This window comes from Cervus elaphus, chromosome 11 (genome assembly GCF_910594005.1).
Source record: "Cervus elaphus chromosome 11, mCerEla1.1, whole genome shotgun sequence".
NCBI classification, from domain to species: Eukaryota; Metazoa; Chordata; class Mammalia; order Artiodactyla; family Cervidae; genus Cervus; species Cervus elaphus.
Window position 1 is genome coordinate 54,416,694 of NC_057825.1, and position 18,298 is coordinate 54,434,991.

Below are 18,298 nucleotides of genomic sequence, written 5' to 3' on the forward strand. Positions count from 1 at the left end.
CCTTGATTCTTTCTTAATATTCAAGCTTCTTTTACATTCATTCATGTGTATATTATTGATACCATCAATATTGTCTCATTTACTCTGGTTTTGATGTGCCAGCTTGATGAAAGAAGAGAATTTGACTAAGCCAGCGAAAAGATGGATTCCAAAAAATTAAAAAGCTAAATTATATGCGCCCCCCCCCCCAAATGAAAAGAAATGAGTGAGAGTCATAAGTGCTCTGAACAGATATTATTGTTGCTCGGTCACTAGGTCATATCCAGCTGTATGTGACGCCATGGACTGCAGCATGCCAGGCTCCTCTGTCCTCCACTGTCTCCTGCGCAGATTCATGTCCATTGAGTCGGTGGTGCGATCTAACTATATCATCCTTTGTCACCCCCTTCTTTTGTCTTCAATCTTTCCCAGCATCAGGGTTTTTTCCAATGAGTAGGTTCTTCGTATCAGGTAGCCGAAGTGTTGGAGCTAAAGTATCAGAATAGGTATTATAGAGAACAAAGAGAAAAGCAAATAGGAGAAATCCCTGGGACCAAAAACAGAGGCCACCAGCAATGAGGGAGTGTTAATAGTCTCCCCCAAATTTCAGAGAAGTGCCTGGACGTCACATGGAGATGCATCCATTCCTTCCAGAGCCCCAGATGGATGACCAGAAAGTGGTCTGAGGGCTCTGAGACCTGAGCCCTCCAGGTCTCCACTCCAGACCTGAGGTTTGGTGGAGCAACCTGCAGAATAATAACCTGGGCCCTAGAAAGTGCAACCGACATAATACTTGAGGCAGGAGGTTTGTGCATGAGAGAATTATGGTTCAGAGTTGTTCCCAGGTTGAATTAAGTGACCTATTAGACAGGAAAGTGTGCAGTAGGAAGGGAACTATGGATGAAACATTACCTGATAAAAAGCTATAGCAGGTAGGCCCTCCTTTGGGTCAGGAAGAATAGTGTAGCTAGAACCAGAGCCTGAAATAGAAGTGTGTCTCCTCATTCCAGGCTCCACATCTACATTTTATGATTCTTTAGGATGACCTCAGGTTTCCCTGGGGGCTCAGATGGTAAAGAAACTGCTTGTACTGTGGGAGACCTGGGTTCAATCCTGGGTTGGGAAGATCCCCTGGAGGAGGGCATGGCAACCCACTCCAGTATTTTTGCCTAGAGAATCCCTGGGGGACTATAGTCCATGGGGTCACAAAGAGTCGGACATGACTGAGTGACTAAGCACAGCACAGCATAGGATGACCTCATATCCAACCTTCCTCTCCAGCTCTTGGTTATTAGGGGGGAATAGGAGTGAAGGCCTAAGAGGTATAGGAAATCATTTCTAATTCTTAATGAAGACAAGGTTAGATACCTATTGTCAGGGTCATGCTGGCCTTGTAAAATGAGTTGGAAAGTGTTCCCACCTCTTTAATGTTCTGGAAAGGTTTGAGAAAGATTGGCATTAATTCTTCCCCCCACCCCCACCATAGATGTTTGGTAGATTTTACCAGTGAAGTCATCCGGTCCTGGGCTTTTCTGTGCTGAGAGGTTTTTGATTTCTGATTTGATCTCCTTCTTATTTTTCTGCTCAGATTTTCTATTCCTTCCTGATTCAGTCTTAATAGGTTATGCGTTTCTAGGAATTTATGCACTGCTTCTAAGTTATCCAGTTTTTTGGTATACAGTTACTTTTTCATAGTAATATCTTATGATCATGGCTTCCTATGTGTCTCAGTGGTAAAGAATCCTCCTGCCACACAGGAGACCTGGGTTCGATCCCTGGCTCAGGAAGATCCCCTGGAGAAGGAAATGGTAACCCACTGCAGTATTCTTACCTGGGAAACCCCATGGACAGAGGAGACTGGTGGGCTACAGTTATATTTCTGTGGTGTAAGTTGTAATGTATCCTTTTTCATTTCTGATTTTGTTTATTTGAATCACCTCTCTTTTTTTCTTCTTCTAGCTAAAGATTTATCTTTAAAAAAAAAATGCTTTTAGTTTCATTGATCATTTCTATTATTTTTCTGATCCCTATTTTATTTATTTCCACTCTGAATTTACTTCCTTTCTTCTGAAAATGTTGGACTTAGCTTGTTCTCTTTTTTCTAGCTCCTTGATGTGTAAAGATATGTTATTTGAGATCTTTCTATTTCCTTAATATATCCATTTATCACTAAAAACTTGCCTCTCAGAACTGCTTTTGCAACAACTCATAGGTTATAGTGTGCTGTTTCCATTTTCATTTGTTTCAATATTTTTTTTATTTCCCTTTGATTTCCTTTTTAACCCATTGGTTGTTCAGGGCTGTGTTGTTTAGTCTTCACGCATTTGTAAATTTTCCAGCTTTCCTACTGTTGTTGATTTCTAGTTTCATACCACTGTGGCTAAAAGAAATACTTAGTATGATTTCAATCTTTTTAAACTTGTTAAGGCTTCTTTTGTGCCCTGTCATATGATTTATCCTGGGGAATGTTCTGACTGCACTTGATAAGAGTGTGTATTTTACTGCTGTTCTGTGGAATGTTTGAAATCCTGGCTTATCTCAAGGTTCATAGTTTCTGTGCAACTAACCTCTAAGCCATGAAAATGGCTTCTTTAGATTTTCTTGGAACCTTTCTGTCTATAGGGTTCATAAACAGTCCATTAGGTTAGAAACAGGTGAGAAACCAGAATGTTCTCTCCACCTTAAATCTCCCCATCCCCTCCACCAACTACCACACAAGCATTCTCTCCATCTTCTATCATCCTTCTTCCACCATCTACATATCAGCCCTAAAGGATATAGGATCCAATATCCGTTGGATCGTCGAAAAAGCAAGAGAGTTCCAGAAAAACATCTACCTCTGCTTTATTGACTACACCAAAGCCTTTGACTGTGTGGATCACAACAAACTGTGGAAAATTCTGAAAGAGATGGGAATACCAGACCACCTGACCTGCCTCTTGAGAAACCTGTATGCAGATCAGGAAGCAACAGTTAGAACTGGGCATGGAACAGCAGACTGGTTCCAAATAGGAAAAGGAGTATGTCAAGGCTGTATATTGTCACCCTGCTTATTTCACTTATATGCAGAGTACATCATGAGAAACCCCGGGCTGGAGGAAGCACAAGCTGGAATCAAGATTGCCAGGAGAAATATCAATAACCTCAGACATGCAGATGATGCCACCCTTATTGCAGAAAGTGAAGAAGTACTAAAGAACCTCTTGATGAAAGTGAAAGAAGAGAATGAAAATGTTGACTTAAAACTCAACATTCAGAAAACTAAGATTATGGCATCCGGTCCCATCACTTTATGGCAAATAAATGGAGAAACAGTGGAAACAGTGACAAATATTATTTTTGGGGCTCCAAAATCACTGCAGATGGTGACTGCAGCCATGAAATTAAAAGACACTTGCTCCTTGGAAGAAAAGTTATGACCAACCTAGACAGCATATAAAAAAGAAGAGACATTACTTTGCCAACAAAGGTTCATCTAGTCAAAGCTACGGTTTTTCCAGTGGTTATGTATGGATGTGAGAGTTGGACTATAAAGAAAACTGAGCACCAAAGAACTGATGCTTTTGAACTGTGGTGTTGGAGAAGACTCTTGAGAGTCCCTTGGACTGCAAGGAGATCCAAACAGTCCATCCTAAAGGAAATCAGTCCTGAATAGTCACTGGAAGGACTGATGTTGAAGCTGAAACTCCAATACTTTGGCCACCTGATGCGACGAGCTGACTCATTTGAAAAGACCCTGATGCTGGGAAAGATTGAAGGTGGGAGGAAAAGGGGACGACAAAGGATGAGATGGTTGGGTGGCATGGCCGACTCAATGGACATGGGTTTGAGTAAACTGCGGGAGTTGGTGATGGACAGGGAGGCCAGGCGTGCTGCAGTTGATGGGGTCGCAAAGAGTCAGACATGACTGAGCGACTGAACTCAACTGAACTGAAAGGATATAGATGCCTCTGAGGATTCATCTATCTATGTGAAAAACCAGTCAGGTATGATCCAAGTTAAGAGAAAATGCCCTTAAAACTCTGTAATGTTTGTGTCTTTCGAGAATTTCTAAGTTCTAAGGATATATAGTTTTATTTTGTCCCTCAAATAGAAATTTGAATGTATGTGGGGTTTTGTCACTTGTTTTTTTCATTTGTTTCTCTTAGATAGAAACAAATGAAAAAACAAAAATTACTAATAGGAACATAACATGAGATCTCTATATCTGAAAATTAAATTGCACATTTTGCTTATTATATTTTTAAAGGTCGAAGTGTCCAAGTTTGATGCTTTGGAAGAAGTTAGTGCTGAATTGAAGCTTAAACAATTGCTCTGGGATTCTTTATCTGAATGGGATCAACTCCAGCAAGAATGGTTAAAGGTAAAAAAAAGAAAAACTCTTAATTTTTAAATCATTCTTATATTATTTAACTTTAAAATCATGGTAGTATGGATTATAGTTTTTAAATAATCTGGTGTATTTCAGTAAAATATACAATATTATAATTATAATTATAATATTATAATTTTGTGGGAATTTATCAGCTTTCCAGTGAAGTGCACAGAGGTCTTTCTACTACACAAATCTTTAAGTACCACAAAGAATGCTTTATTGTAAGGCAGGCTTCTCAGGTTTTCTGTTTAAGAACACTAAATGAAGGAGGGATCAAAGGACCTTACCATATGGCATTTAACTTTGTGGTTTCTGAATACAGTGTTGTCCTGATACATACAGCCAAGTGTTATTAAGGATTGTAGAATTTTTTTTTTCATTTATTTTTATTAGTTGGAGGCTAATTACTTTACAATATTGTCGTGGTTTTTGTCATACATTGACATGAATTAGCCATGGATTTACATGTATTCCCCATCCCGATCCCCCCTCCCACCTCCCTCTCTACCCGATCCCTCTGGGTAATGAGATGGATGAAACTGGAGCCCATTATACAGAGTGAAGTAAGCCAGAAAGATAAAGAACATTACAGCATACTAACACATATATATGGAATTTAGAAAGATGGTAATGATAACCCTATATGCAAAACAAAAAAAAGAGACACAGATGTACAGAACAGACTTTTGGACTCTGTGGGAGAAGGCGAGGGTGGGATGTTTCAAAGGATTGTAGAATTTTATTTATGATCTACAACATTAGATTTCTGTTGGCTGAGGTTCTGTTTTCATTGTCTTTTTTCTTTTTAAAGGAAGCCATTTTCCCCCCTGTGATAAAATAGAATCATGGTAATGAGATCTAGGATCTTTCTTTGAGAGTTCACTAGTAAATTCTAATCATAGTAAATTAGGGGGGCAAGTATCATAGGGCTTGGTTCTTAGGGTCTACTCTTGTATTCAAACATTAACAAGGATTAACCCTCTAGGAGACAGAATATATGACCATCTGTTCTTTCCAGTGTGATATGAACATACTAGAAATACCATCAACCTCACAAATATTGCTTTACACTTGCTGGTTCAGCTTCCCTGTGCTAGTACCCATAATTAGAAGTCACACATCCAGGTTAAACTACAGTGACACAAGAATGATTCCTAGATAATGTTCTGGATACAGTGGATACCAGTGGACAATAAAAGGGACAGAGTCTAAACTCTCACAGAATTTACCATTTGGTGAAGAAAGCAGGAAACAAACAAACATATATATGCTCTTATAACAGAGAATTTTAGGTGCTGTTGTATAACTCATTTATCAGTTATCTCAGAAGTAGAAAATGCTCCTGAGTAGTAAAGAAGAAGCTTAGAAAGTGCTCTGATTCCCACATAGATTAGAGTAGTGGCTTCCGACGTGGGACAAATTTACCACAGGAAGTGCACAAAAAGTAGACATTGTATCTAGAAAAAAAATGAATGTTTATAAATTTTTAGTTGAGGCATATTTGACACACTGTATTGATTCCAGGTGTATAATATGACAATCCTATATTGGTGTGTATTATAAAATGATCACCACAGTAAGTCTAGTTAACATTTGTTACCATTCACAATTATAATTTTTTTTCTTATGAGAACTTTCAAGATCTATTCTTTTAGAAGCTTTCAAATAAGCAACACAGTATTATTAACTAGTCACTATTCTGTACATTACATTCCCATGATTTATTTATTTTAATATTAGAAGTTTGTACCTTTTGACCTCCTTCACCCATTACATCCACCCACCCCTTTTCTCTGGAAACCACCAATCTATTCTGTTTTGGTTGTTTTACTTTAGACTGTTGCTTTGTTTTGTGCTAGATTCTACATATAAGTGAGATTATATGGTATTTTTCTTGGTCTGACTTATTTCACTTTACATAAAGCCCTCATGGTCCATCCATGTTGCCAAAATGGCAAAGTTTCATTCTTTTTATGGTGGAATAATAGTCCATTGTATACATATACACATTTTCTTCATCCATTCATCCATTGGTGAACACACTTAGGTTGTCTCTGTTTCTTGGCAATTGTAAATAATGCTGCTATGAATATGTCTTTTCAAATCAGTGTTTTTGCTTTCTTATGATAAAAGTCCAGAAATGGAATTGCTGAGTCATGTGGTAGTTCTATTTTTAATTATTTGAGGAATCTTAATACTGTTTTTCATAGTGGTTGTGCCAATTTACATTTCTACCAGCAGTGCACAAGTATTCATTTTTCTCCATATCTTTTCTCCACTGCTTATTTTTTGTCTTTCTGTTACTAGCCATTCTAACAGGTATGAGGTGATATTTCATTGTGGTTTTCATTTTAATTTCCCAATGGTTAGTGATGTTGAGTATCTTTTCATGTACCTGTTGGATATCTGTTACATCTTTTTTGGAGAAATGTTTATTCAGATCCTCTGCCCACTTTTAATCAGGTTATTTGTTTTTCTGCTATTGAATTATATGAGTTCTGGATATCAGCCCCTTATCAGATTTATAATTTGCAAACATTTTCTCCCACTAAATAGACTGACTTTTTCTTTTGTTGATGGTTTCCTTTGCTGTGCAGAAGCTTTTTAGTTAGATTCTCATTTGTCATTTTACTTTTTTGCCTTTGCTTTCCGTGTCAAATCCAAAATATCGTTGCCAAGACCCTTCTCAAAGAGCTTAATATCTATGTTTTCTTTTAGGAGTTTTAAAGTTTCAGGTCTTATATTCAGATCTTTAGTCCATTTTGAGTTATTTTTTTGCATGATTCAATTTCATTACTTTCTTTTTGTCTGTGGCTGTCCAATTTTCCCAACACCATTTATTGAGGAGACTGTCCTTTCTGCATTATATATTCTTTACTCTTTTGTTGTAAATTAATTGACCATATATGTGTGGGTTTATTTTTGTTCCATTAATCTATGTGTCTGTTTTTGTGCCAGTACCATACTGTTTTGATGACTGTAACTTTGGAGCATAGTCTGAAATAAAGGGGTTGATACCTCTATCTTTGTTATTCTTTCTCAAAATTATTTTGGCTATTCAGGGTCTTTTGTGATTCCACACAAATTTTAGGATTGTTTGTTGTATTTTTGTGGGAAAAAAATGCCACTGGAATTTTGATAAGGATCATATTGAATCTGTAGATTGTTTTAGGTGGTATAAACATCTTAACAATATTAATTCTTCCAATCCATGAGCATGAAATATCTTTCCATTTTTATAAATTTTCTATTGCCTTCAATCTATATGACCGTCCAACATGATATATATACACTTACATGTTTATGTAACTGATAAATATAGATATATGCATACATTGAAGTGCATGTTTAAATAAGTTACATTAAAGGCGTACATAATCAAATATAATAGGAGACTACTGGGTAAGAAGTTTCTAGATCACAAGAATAAAAATTAGCTATTTGTAACTTTACAATGATTGGCCCTCAGTAATAAATTACAGGGATTGCAATACTGCATTTGAAGGCATGTGAGAAAACAACATGAAAGTAATAAACAATGCCTGGCCTACTACTAGAAATCTTCATAAGTAGAGCCATTTAAAAAAGCATAAAGTTGATTTGATTTGACAACATAGCTACCAGAAAATCTGAGTAAAGAAATTTTTACTATTTCAAGTTTGCCTTTTATCATATGTCTTAACTCCTTTCCCCCTAATTTTCATAGTCCAAATTTGACTCCTTGGACCCAGAATTTCTAAATGGTCAAGTTTCTAAATATGCCAAATTTGTGACTCAACTGGAAAAAGGCTTGCCACCCAACAGTGTCGTGCCCCAGCTAAAAAGTAAGGTGGAAAAAATGAAAGAAAAGGTAAGCTTGGATGAAATTATTTCAGAAACTCCAGGTCAATCGGTTACTACTTGAGTACCAAAGCCAGGAATTCTTCCCTGTTTAAATTACCTTTGCAGAGAGAAGAAGCAACAGACAAATTCAGTTACTGCAGAGGCACAAACTGCATCCTTCTCTTTAGCTGGGCAAATCATGCAACTGAATAGTATGAGAATTCTAGTTGTTTCTCATCCTCACTAGCACTTGTTATCAATAAGGAGTTCTTTTAAAATTTGGTTTGCTTTGTTTTTAGTTTTAACTATTCTAATAATGTGTAGTAATATCTCATAATGGTGATTTACACTTTTCTAATGATTAGTGATGTTGAGCATCTTTGCCCATGTCTATTTGCCATTCATCCACCTTCTTTGCTGAAATGTCTGTCTGGATATTAGCCCAATTTTTAATTGGCTTGTTTGTTTTGTTATTAGTGAATTTTAAGACTTTTTTATACAGTCTGATATAAATCATTTTTCAAATATGTAACTTGAAAATATTTTTCCCAGTCAGTGACTTGTCTTTAGTCCCTAAATAGTGACTTTCATAGAACAGGCTTAAATTTGAATGAAGTCCTATTATATTTTTTATTTTACATATTACTTTTTTAGTTAGTATCTGACAACTTTTTGCCCAACCTAAAGATCACGCAAATTTTCTCTTATATTTCCTTCTGGAAGTTTTATAGTTTTGCTTTTTTTAAAATTAAGGTATATGATTTATTTTGAGTTATTTACATTTTGCATGTAGATATTCAGTTGACCCAGCACCATTATTTGAAAAGAGTATTCTTTCTCCATCGATTGTCTTTGCATCTTTGTGAAAAATCAGCTAACTATATTTTTCAGTCTATTGCTGAATACTTTATTCCATTTTGTTGCTCTGTAAGTCTGTTTTTTCACCAGTACCACACTGTGTTGATAACCATAGCTGGAAAATCTTGAAATCAGATAGTGTAAGTTCTTCATTGTTCTTCTTTTCACAATTTTGTCAATTCTAATTCCTTTACCTTTCCATATACATGTTACTATTAGCTTATCAATATGTACAACAAATTGCTTGGATTTGGGGGGAGACTGTGTTAAAGCAATAGATCATTTTGAGGAGAACTGACATCTTCACAAGATAGAATTTTCTAATCTCCCACCAGCCTACCCCTTCATTTAGTTAGGTCTTCTTATATTTCTTTTCATTAATGTTTTGTAATTTTCAGCACACAGATTATGCACATACTTTGTTACATTTAAAACTATTCTTTTATGTTATCTTAAATGATACTGCTTTTAATTTCAAATTCTAATTGTTCATTTCTGGTAGGTAGGAATACTGTTGACCTTTGTATATTGATCTTATATCCTGTAATCTCACTAAATTCGCTTTTTAATTTTAGGAGCTTTTGTACATTATTCAGAATTATCAACATAGAAAATTACTTCAGCTGTGAATAGAGACAATTTTATTTTTTCATTTATAATCTGTGTGTCTTTTCTTTCTTTTTCTTGCCTTCTTGCATTGGGCAGGATTTTCTATACAATATTGAATAGGAGTGATGAGAGAAAACATACTTGTCCTGTGCCTGATCTTAAAGGGGAAACATTCAATCTCTTTTTGAGTATGATGTTAGTCAAATATTTTTATAGATGCCCTATATTAAGATAACAAAGTTTCCTAGTTTTCTGAGAGGCTTCATTTATTTTTTTATAAGATTTCTTGTTCTAAAGTCTGAATTGTCTGAAATTAATATAGTTATATATTAATTTATATATATATATATATATAGTATAGCTTCCTTTTAGAATTTGCACAATATGACTTTCTCTTTTTATTTTTAATTTTTCTGTCTTTATATTTAAAGAGGATTTCTTGAACAGTGCATAATTGGTTCCTGCTTTTTTATACAATCTGATTTTTTAAGTCTTTTAACTAACAAGTTTAGACCATTCATATTTAAAGCATTATTAATCTGATTGGATTAAAACTGCTGTCATGCTGGTTTTTTAATTTGTTTGTGGTTTCTTTTTTCCTCTTTTTCTTCCCTCTCTTGATTTAATTGTATGTGTTTTTATTCCATTTTATCTTCTTCATGGAGTTATTGTTCATACCTGTTTTAAGCAATTTTTAGGTTTTCAATTAATCCAAATCAACCTTCAGTATTATACTGCTTAATGTAGAGTATAAAGATTTTATAATACCATATTCCCCATTCCTCCCTCTCATCTTTTGTATTAATGTTGTCATGTATTTTACTTTTATATGTAGTATAAACACAACATGTTGCTGCTATTTTTCTTTTATATAGTTACATTTTAAGGAATAAAAATGGTAAATAAAATGAAATTTATTTTACATATATTCCATTTTCAATATTCTTCATTTCTTTGTAGAGATCTAAATTTCTGACTCATAGCATTCATGCTGCCTGAAGAACTTCCTTTAATATTTCTTACTGAGTAGGTACGCTAGCAATGAGCTCCCCAAATTTTTGTCTTTATCCTTTATTTTAAATGATATTTTCACTGGCATATAATTCTGAGTGGGCAGAATTTGTGTTTTCTTCCAACAATGTAAAAGTATTTTCTTATTACCTTTTTACTTGCATGTTTCTGACCACACCATAAGATAGGCTTTCTTAGGATTCTTCCAATCTTCTCTGTGTACCCCTCTATGTATTTGTTGCCCCCGAGACTTCACACTCATGCTACCCTACACTCAGTCTTAGCAATTTATTTTTAAAATTCAGCTACATCTTCTAACTAGCTTAAACGGCAACCCACGGTATCTCTCCTAGGTAAACAAATTCTCAGAAACTTCTTCCTGTGGAGAAAACTATGGGTACCAGTGTGTCTCTAAATATTGAGTTAGCAGGTTTTGCTGCAACCTCACTTTTCTGATGAATTCAATACAAGTCATTAATTTGCAGTTTGTCCAGATTTTTCATTGTTTACATACATCAGTGATATTCTTTCCAGCTTTTTACATGCCAAAATTGGACTGTATTTTTTAAGATAAAAAGAATGGTGCCTCAGAAGGTGTGTGTTTTCCAGCTTCCAGTTATCATTGACCTGAGGAACCCAACTCTGAAGCCTAGACATTGGGCGGCTATTGAACAAACAGTTGATGCCACCCTAGTGGACCTTGAAGTTCCGTTAACCTTGGAGAAGCTCGCCGAGTTGCATGTTTTTGACTTTGGCCAAGAAATTCAGGACATTTCTGGACAGGCTTCTGGAGAAGCTGCCTTAGAAACAATCCTTAAAAAGGTAAACCTGAAAAATGTGTATTCTGAAGGTCCTGAGATATAACGGTTTTCATATTCAGTGGGAAGATCATCAACTCTGTTTTTCAACATTGCAAGTTCCACCGTCTCATTATCAGTTATCTTTCTGCTGTTTCTTTGCATTTACTATCATTATTATTGTTATTACCTCTATACATATCTTCTTTCTGCTTAGCTTATACTCCAATAGGAACTTGAGGGCAACACATTTGCATGCTTTGTATAAAGAACCATGCACCAAGAAAGATCTCTTATGCCAAAATATATTATCTTTCAAAGTACATATTACAGAAGACTAACTATGAAATGCTTCAAAAACACATTGAGATTTCTCTACTTAGGATGTTTAACCTCTTTACTCTAAAAATACACATCTACCAAGGATCTATGTAAAAAGAACTTTTTAGGCATAAGATGGGAAGGAATACACATTAAAGTATCACAAGTTTTCATATGTATTAATGCTCTTCAATAAAATTAAGCAAATTAGTGTCATCTAATGGAGAAGAGGATTTTAAGAATTTTAAGGCAATTAGGAGATTAGGATAATTATGGAGTTTTCCATTATTTCATTCCATATTCATTTATCAACCTAAACATAAATGAACTGAGATATACTAAGACTTGAACAATTTCCTAGGTGGAGGATTCTTGGAAAACAACTGAATTTGTCATCCTTCCTCACCGTGACTCCAAAGATGTGTTTATCCTGGGTGGCACAGATGATATACAGGTGGGTAAACTGGATTATTGAAATTTATGGTGAAGGTTCTTGCCAGACCTAGTCCTAAATATCCTATGGAAGATTATAATGAAGGACTGAAATATGAGAGTTGTCAGGGAGAAATCTAATTGAGAAGGCAAAATATGAATATGAATAATTGTTTAGTCATCAAGTCATGTCCCACTCTTTTGAGACCCCCTGGACTGTAGTCTGCCAGGCGCCTCTGCCCATGGGATTCCCCAGCAAGAATACTGGAGTGGGTTGTCATTTCCTTCTCCAGGGAATCTTACCAGCCTAGGGATCAAACCCACATCTCTTGTGTTGGCAGGCAGGCTCTCTACCACCAAGCCACCAGGACATGAATGCTTGTACATGAAATACTTGATAAAGCAATAGATATGACATATATATATATATATAAAGAATTTTTTCCTTTTAATCAAAGCATAAGATGGAAAGGAATACACATTAAAGTATCACAAGTTTTCATATGCATTAATGCTCTTTAATAAAATTAAGCAAATTAGTGTCATCTAATGGAGAAGAGGATTTTAAGAATTTTAAAGGCAATTAGGAGATTAGGGTAATTATGGTGTTTTCCATTATTTCCATTATTTCATTCCATATTCACTTATCAACTGTATATATACATATGAGTTTAAAATCTTGTAGTCAGTAACTGCTGGAAAATTTGGAATAGCAAAGAAATCAGTTGTAGCTGAAGTGATCAGAGAATCCTTGCTAGACCAGCTAAGACATTCTAGACCTTAAAAATATGGGAGTTTGATATTAATAGTTATAGATGAGAATAGAAGGCACTTCAAACCATTTAAATAAGGCAAAGAAGCATGAATAAGCATTTCAGGTTTATAGCACACTATGAAGCTAAATTCACTTGAAATTTTTGAGATTAGGAGTAGATGGTCATGCTCTATTAACAGCAAAAGAAGATAAATCTAACCTATATGTTTGGAATATTCTTAGTGACTTAGTATCTGAAGGCATATTTGTTTAGCAAAAGAATCTGGGGATTATGACTCAATTTAAAAAGCAAATCCCACACTGGGAACTATATTCAATATCCTGTGATAAGTCATAATAGAAAAGAATTGTGAAAAATTATAGATATGTATAACTGAATCACTTTGCTGTATAGCTAACATTAACACAACACTGTAAATCAGTCATACTTCAAGAAAATATTTTTTTAAAGCAAAGCCCCATTCTCTTAGTGTGTCCCCAAACTAGAATTGGAGATGAAATGTCTTTGCCAGGTATAGTTTGGAAGAGCAAGATCAGACAGCATTCTGGGTGGTGTAGAGGAGAGCAGACCCAAGATGGAAATCAGTCAGTATGAGACCAGGTAATTACAGGTGATGGGGCTTCTGCTCTAAAGAAGTTTATAATTTAAATAGAGCAATGAAAATTCTTTAGATTAGCAGACATGTTTTTTAAAATGTACATGTTCTTCAAGGGTTGCTGTGGCATATGGAGAAGGAGTAGGGAAAGGAGGTAGATGAAAATTTGTCTATAATCGTACAGAGCTTGACATGAATGAGTTCACTTTTCCTCTTCCTCAAGATAATAGAGGGAGAATGATGTTTGGTTGGATAAAGAAGGCTGCTACTTTTTCAAGTTTTAAGCACTTTGAGAACTAAAGACCTGGATGACAAAGTGTTGTAAAGTACCAGATAACTTGTAGGGGAAGACTGAAGAAAAGGGCTGAGCTAAACAGAAATGTGTGCCATTAATAATGACAGAAATAGCCAGGATTTGACAATCAGAAGTTCCATGGTGACACTGAAGAAAACATCATAGCGGATTGTAAATCCTGATGAAGGGGAGAAGGAGAGGAAGTGGGTGGATGGGAAATAATGGGTGGGACTAAGCTGTTAATTCAGAAAGTTGGCTTTTAAGTGGTTTGGGATTAACATATACACACTGGGTGCATGTGTGCTAAGTCACTTCAGTCATGTCTGACTCTGTGCGACACTATGGACCCAGGGATCGAAGCCACATCTCTGTGTCTAACTTGCAATGGCAGGCAAGTTCTTTATCACTAGCACCACCTGGAAAGTCCCAGCATATACACACTACTATATATAAAATAGATAATCAACAAGGACCTACTGTATAGCACAGGGAACTCTACTTAATATTCTGTATAACCTAGATGGGAAAAGAATCTGAAAAGGAATGGATATATGTATGTGTGTAATTGAATCATTTTGCTATACACCTGAAAAATAATACAACGTTGTAAATCCAATAGAAATTTCTATTCCAATATAAAATTAAAATTTTTAAGTAAAAATAAAAATAAATAAATAGACTCTTGGAGTTAAATATCTATAATTATCTTTGAGAGCACTAACATACGATGTTGCACATGTTTTCTTCACCTTTCCTGAAAGGTCCTTCTTGATGACAGCACTATCAACATTGCAACCATTGCCTCGTCACGTTATGTTGGCCCACTGAAATCTCGAGTAGATGAATGGCAGAAACAGCTTGCTTTATTTAATCAAACACTGGTGAGTAAGGATAATTTCAATTCATGGACTCAGAGAATTGGAAAGTCACAGGACCTTAGAAGTCATTTGTTCACTTAGGGTTAGATAGTATAGAGCTTAGATATAAGATTCAATTACTGACATTTTATTATTCTCAGAATATAAGGAGAATGCAAATACCTTGAGCTCTTCTTTAATAAGATTATACCATCAATAATCAGTTATTATTGCTGTGAAACAAAATACCACAAACTTTAGTGGTATAAAACAAGATACATTTATTATCCCACAGTTTTCTGTGGGTCAGGCGTTCATGGCTTAACTGGGTCTTATGCTTAAGGGTCTCACAAGGGTTCAATCAAGATGTGAGCCAGGACTGAGTTCCCATCAGAGGTTCAATTAAGGGAAGATGCTGACAGATATGATTTCCTTGCAATTCCAGGACCAGGGGCTTCAGTTTCTCACTGGCTGTCAGTCAGAGGCCATCCTCAGCTCCTCCATGTTGCTCAGTTTTCTTCCATGGACTTCCTCAACAAGATGGCTTGTTTCATCAGTATAGCAGGGAAGGGAAAGTCTCGAGGCAAGATGGAGGCTACAGCCTTGTGTACTGTACACCTGATTGTGTACATCCTGTTACCTTTACCACATTCTCCACAACTAGAAGCAAGTCACAGGTGGCACCCACACTCAGAGGGAGGGGATCACACAAGGACATGAAACCCAGGTCCTGGGGCCTCCTTAAGAGTCTTATCACAGCAAGCTCATATTTACTGGACTATTACTGTTCCTCCAAGTCTCCATGGTGGCCTTCCTTTCATATACACTTCCTTTTCATTTTATTCTACCTCAGATTATCCCATAATAAAACAAAGAGCCCACTTACTCTGCTCTAATTTTTTTTCCCACCCAATGTCTTTCTTTGACTTCGGTTTTTTATCTTGAATTAATTACGTTGGGGTTCCTCTATGTTCTGGGGCTTCCCTAGAGTCTCAGACAGTAAAGAATCTGCCTGCAATGCAGGAGGCAGATCCTTTGATCCCTGGAGAAGGAAATGCCAACTCATTCCAGTATTCTTTCCTGGAGAATTCCATGGACAGAGGAGCCTGGTGGGCTATAGCCTAGGGGGTCACAAAGAGCTGGACATGCCTAGGTGACAATTCCCTATATGTTCTAATATGAAAAGTTATCTGTGACTTAATACAGGCACTAAGTAGGAAAAGACAATTTGTCTCATCTTTATTTCATAGAAACCTTTTTCAGGAATCCATTCTCTTCAATTTACACCTTATAATCTGACCCCTGAATAACAGGGACCCTCCAGAGAATTAACTGCATAGAAAGTATGAACCTGAAATAAACCAGGGAGTGGTTGGGATATTAGGGTTTAGGCATAGCCCCCAAATCTAGAGTGAGGTAGGAGATGCTCTTTTACAAATCCCAGGCCTGCACATGTGATGATAAGAGGCACAGTGGAAAGGTGAGGTCTACAGACTTTAGATCTGACCCTGCACTTGTGCTTTCTTTGATTAACAGTGATCATCTCTAAGAGGAGAGGTAGTATATGGTTTTCTTCTTCTTCCAAGTCTTATGTCTTTGCCACATGTTCTGTTATAAGCAAGTTTTACTCTTTTAATTGAATAAAATGAATTATATTTCTTCTTTAAAAGGAGGGAGAGGGAAGAATATAGACATCATTGGGGCAAAGAACCTTTTTTATATATTTGGAAACAGTCACTAAACTTAACAGCTTCCCAACCCTTCAGATTCCTTGAAGCATCTTGCTTCCCCCTAGAATGTCTCCTCTGGGCATTTTAATCCTCTTTCTTTGGGTCCATTATAACTCTACTCATACCAAAAAACTGAGTTGGAATTAGGCTAAGATGAGTCTTGGATATTTAAAGAAGTTTTATTTCAAAGGAGCTGTGAGGACATAGAGAATGAACTTATCAATATGGGGGGAAAGTGTGGGGGCCAGGGGAGGGATAGATTGGGAGTTTGGGATTGACATGTATACAGTACTGAATTTAAAATAAATAACCAACAAAGAGTTACTACACAGCACAGGAAACTCATTTCAATATTCTGTAATAATAATTTGAAAATAATTTGAAAAAGAATTGATGCTTCTGTGGATTTAACTGAATCACTTTGCCATATACCTGTAACATATCATTGCTAATCAACTATGCTCCAATATAAAATAAAATAAAAAAATTTTAATGAAAAATTAAGGCCTATGAGACACTGCCAAAATGTAGAAAATACAGTGAATCCTCGTGTAGTTATTTTTAACATAGCTGTGTATTTTCAACTTTGGGTGAAAAAATTTGATAATGTCCTTATTTTTCTCCTAGGAAGAATGGTTGAACTGCCAGAGAAACTGGCTCTACCTAGAGAGTATTTTTAATGCTCCAGATATTCAAAGGCAGTTGCCTGCAGAGGCCAAGATGTTCCTTCAAGTGGACAAGTCATGGAAGGAAATCATGAGGAAGGTTAACCGGCTGCCCAACGCTCTCCGAGCAGCTACTCAACCAGGTAGAAAAGAAACACACAAAAAGACTTTACAATCATCCAAAGCATTTATCACCTGTAAGATTCTAATAATATGTGGTACATTCAACCCTTGATCTAGTCAGCACTGATGACCAGGAACATTTGTAGTACCTTTGACACTCTTACTAAGCAATGTGAATTGAACACTTATTTTATTACTATTAATGTATTATCCATCATTATCTTTCAGCTCAGTTCATAATTTTGGCACACAAGCATCTCCTTATTTTGCTGTGTGTAGCTTTGGGGAATGTTGCCTCACACAGCATCACTGATGCTTCCGTCTCACAATTTAGATTACAAAACATACATTTACATTCAGTTGACCCATTCTGTGAAAGTTCTTACAGACTTCTAACCATAAAAATTTCCACACTTTAAGTAATTCATTACAACCACTTACGAATAATGCCACTAATGATAATTCTAATCTCAGGGTTGAAATGTGTTTTATTTATTTTTTAGTTGATTTTTATTGGAGTATAGTTGATTTTTAGTGTTGTGTTAGTTTCAGATATACAGCAAAGTGAATCAGTTATACATAAACATATATTCACTCTTTTTTAGATTCTTTTCCCATATAGGTCACTATAGAGTATTGAGTAGAGTCCTCAGTGTTTTACAGTTGAAATGTGTTTTAATAAGTTCTGTTTCTAGGGATGTAGAATCAAAATCTTTCAGAGTGCACATACTCAGTGATTGAACTTCATGTTTTCTATCAAAGCCTCAGCTCAACGGCTTGTTCTGTAAATGGCAGCACGTGGTCTGTCCTGGTGATAACCCAGAGAGCTTCCTTCAGGCAGAAGCAGCTGCTGGCCTGTGCTCTCTGCCCAAAGACTCTTACAGAAACAGACAGGAAAAACTCTATGGGATGATAGAATTGAAAACCTTAAAATTTGGGGGCTTCAAGCGGCTGTCCATATTCCTTGGTTCCCAGTCCCCTTTCAGCCACAGCTATTATCACTCCAGTCTGTTTCTGCCATCACATCTCCCTCTCTACCTCTTATAAAGACCC

General features: G+C 36.0%; 1 protein-coding gene across 1 annotated transcript in view; it reads left to right on the forward strand.

The window, feature by feature from the left end:
* Window positions 1-18,298, forward strand: part of DNAH6 (dynein axonemal heavy chain 6) — a 275,358-nt gene that overhangs the window by 71,746 nt on the left and 185,314 nt on the right. Inside the window, exons 18-23 of the mRNA XM_043917761.1 lie at window positions 4,229-4,342; window positions 8,061-8,204; window positions 11,264-11,476; window positions 12,134-12,226; window positions 14,632-14,751; window positions 17,085-17,265. Of these exons, the coding sequence (XP_043773696.1) occupies window positions 4,229-4,342; window positions 8,061-8,204; window positions 11,264-11,476; window positions 12,134-12,226; window positions 14,632-14,751; window positions 17,085-17,265 (865 nt within the window). The remainder of the gene's footprint in view (window positions 1-4,228; window positions 4,343-8,060; window positions 8,205-11,263; window positions 11,477-12,133; window positions 12,227-14,631; window positions 14,752-17,084; window positions 17,266-18,298) is intronic.